The following is a 2,108-nucleotide window of genomic DNA, read 5'->3' as shown; positions in this document are numbered from 1 at the left end:
TTTTTAGCAGCTTGACTAGAAATAAACTCATTTGCTCCCAGTGTGCTTTATTGAACTTTAAAACAAACATGATATGCAGTATCTTGAGAAATAACTGACACTCCATGTGAAGTTTCTGTCATTTTCACTCCTGATGGAGAAATACAGCAGCCCAAACACACCTGACGATCATCACGCTCATTAAACACACAAACACGTTCATTAGAAACCATGAGCTTTTATTGGAATGTTTCACCATTACACTTACAAATCCCACCCGTGTGTCTGCCTTTATCAAAACGAGCTTCTGCTAATACTGATTCCGCTCAAGCACATGTTCATATGACTGTCTGCGATCATGAATAAATGACATCTGAAGGTAAAAGCAGTCGAGGATCTAAAACGCCATGAAGAAAAAGAAAGACAGACAGAAAAATCCAGTATATGGGATATTTTTTTAACAGTTTTCCTTTAGTAACAAATTTGAGAGATGGAAAGGAAATATCAAAGTAGAGCAGGAAATGCTTTGCTTTAATGTGGTAGAGGTTCGGGTCATAAAACATTCAAATAAAGAACAGTATGGAGTTCAACGTGATTCTTTACACCTCAATGACAATAATGACACCGGTCCAGTTTCATCATAAACCTCATGATGGAGTTCAGTTACACGACACAGACTGAAGCGCTTTCGGTTGCTTACACTGGGATAGAATCAAGAAAAACTCAAGAAAACCGTCGTGTGTCCAGCAGTCGTGGTGAACCGGTGCATCGGACACACATCTCTGAGGGGACCAACAATAGAAAAAGCATTTCTCATTTCTGCATCTGCTCCCTACCATCCCATACGCACTCGTGTGTGTGTGTTTAGGACATGACACCGAAAACAGGGTTGTGGCGGCAGATGCTCGGCCCGATCTCCTCGTAGTCCTTCTTGGTGTGACACACTTGGTAAAACTCCGGCTGCAGACAAACACACAAACACAGCGTCACACACACGTTTCTGACGTCCTGCAGCGTGAAGGTAATGACAGTCATTAGTAAACAGTCTAATCGAGTTCTAAGTGCACAGATTCATTCACGGAACGGTTTATTGGTTATAATTCATGGCAGCAAACGCTTCGGCTCACAAAGGCCAGCAGACGGCGGATCTGAACCAGTTTCTCTCTGACGCGTTCAATTAAACAGGCTTTTATTCAGATAAACGTCTCTTTATGCTTGAACGAGCAACAGTGAACACTCCTTCTGGAATGTTTTCACAGTACAATAAGCTGTAATCTCCAGAGATTCATTAAAAATGTGATTCCTCATCAGGCGAGTCGTTTAAAGCAGCGGTTCTCAAGCAGACGTCTGGGGTCAAAGGTCACTAGAGGACTTCAAATGATTTAGATGTCTGAATTGAAAAGTCACGTAAAGTAATCGAATCCACAGGCGAAGTCACGCAGTGTTCAAGCGTCTGTGTGATATGGAGGCGCCGCTGCGCTCACTTACCCTTAAAATACTCATTTTCGCTCATACAGATAAGAGTAATAATATTTCGAATCTGTAAAGACACTATGTTTTATTTGTGTGCACTCACAATAACAACAAAACATTGCGCTTTTGTAAAATAATGAAAGCAACAGGACGCACTTTCTGCCGTCTCGGTCTCGGTGAACTTGAGCACAAAACTCCGAAACTCTGTAAACTTGCCTCACAGACATGAAAAATATATTTTCTACATATATTAATAAATTATCTACCTTTCCAATGAACCGATTCAAATGGAGAACAAATATTCTCAGATTATGTAATGCATATGAAACATGTCGCCGACTTCATCTCTTAAACCGAAAACAAAGAAAGCACTAGTTTATCAATAAATTATTCAAATGTTAATGCAGCCTCCTTACTGTTTTTCCCGACACATTGATAATCATTAGCTTCTGCGGTGCGCTGTGGCAAGCTTTATAAGTGTTTGAGCGCTTACAGGCTATGTTGGCAATTAAAGGCTCATTATTATGATTTAGCCTAAATGGATTATTAATAAACATTTGTCTCTCTATGTTTGCGTGTGTGTGTAAGGGTTGTGCCATATATATCGTCTGCGATAATATCGCAATTGTTGTTTTAACAATATGTGATTTACATCC

The 2,108-nt window shown here is 40.1% G+C and overlaps 1 protein-coding gene across 1 annotated transcript in view; it reads right to left on the bottom strand.

The window, feature by feature from the left end:
- Positions 1 to 201: 201 nt before the first annotated feature.
- Positions 202 to 2,108, bottom strand: part of LOC107685483 (actin-related protein 3-like) — a 13,842-nt gene continuing 11,935 nt past the window's right edge. The window contains exon 10 of the mRNA XM_016482080.1: positions 202 to 939. Coding sequence (XP_016337566.1) covers positions 844 to 939 — 96 coding nt within the window. The 3' untranslated portion in view covers positions 202 to 843. The remainder of the gene's footprint in view (positions 940 to 2,108) is intronic.

The sequence above is a fragment of the Sinocyclocheilus anshuiensis genome, unplaced genomic scaffold (genome assembly GCF_001515605.1).
Source record: "Sinocyclocheilus anshuiensis isolate Anshui unplaced genomic scaffold, SAMN03320099.WGS_v1.1 scaffold661, whole genome shotgun sequence".
Taxonomy (NCBI): domain Eukaryota; kingdom Metazoa; phylum Chordata; class Actinopteri; order Cypriniformes; family Cyprinidae; genus Sinocyclocheilus; species Sinocyclocheilus anshuiensis.
Note: the sequence above shows the minus strand (reverse complement) of the source record. Positions and strands in the feature narration are given on the sequence as shown.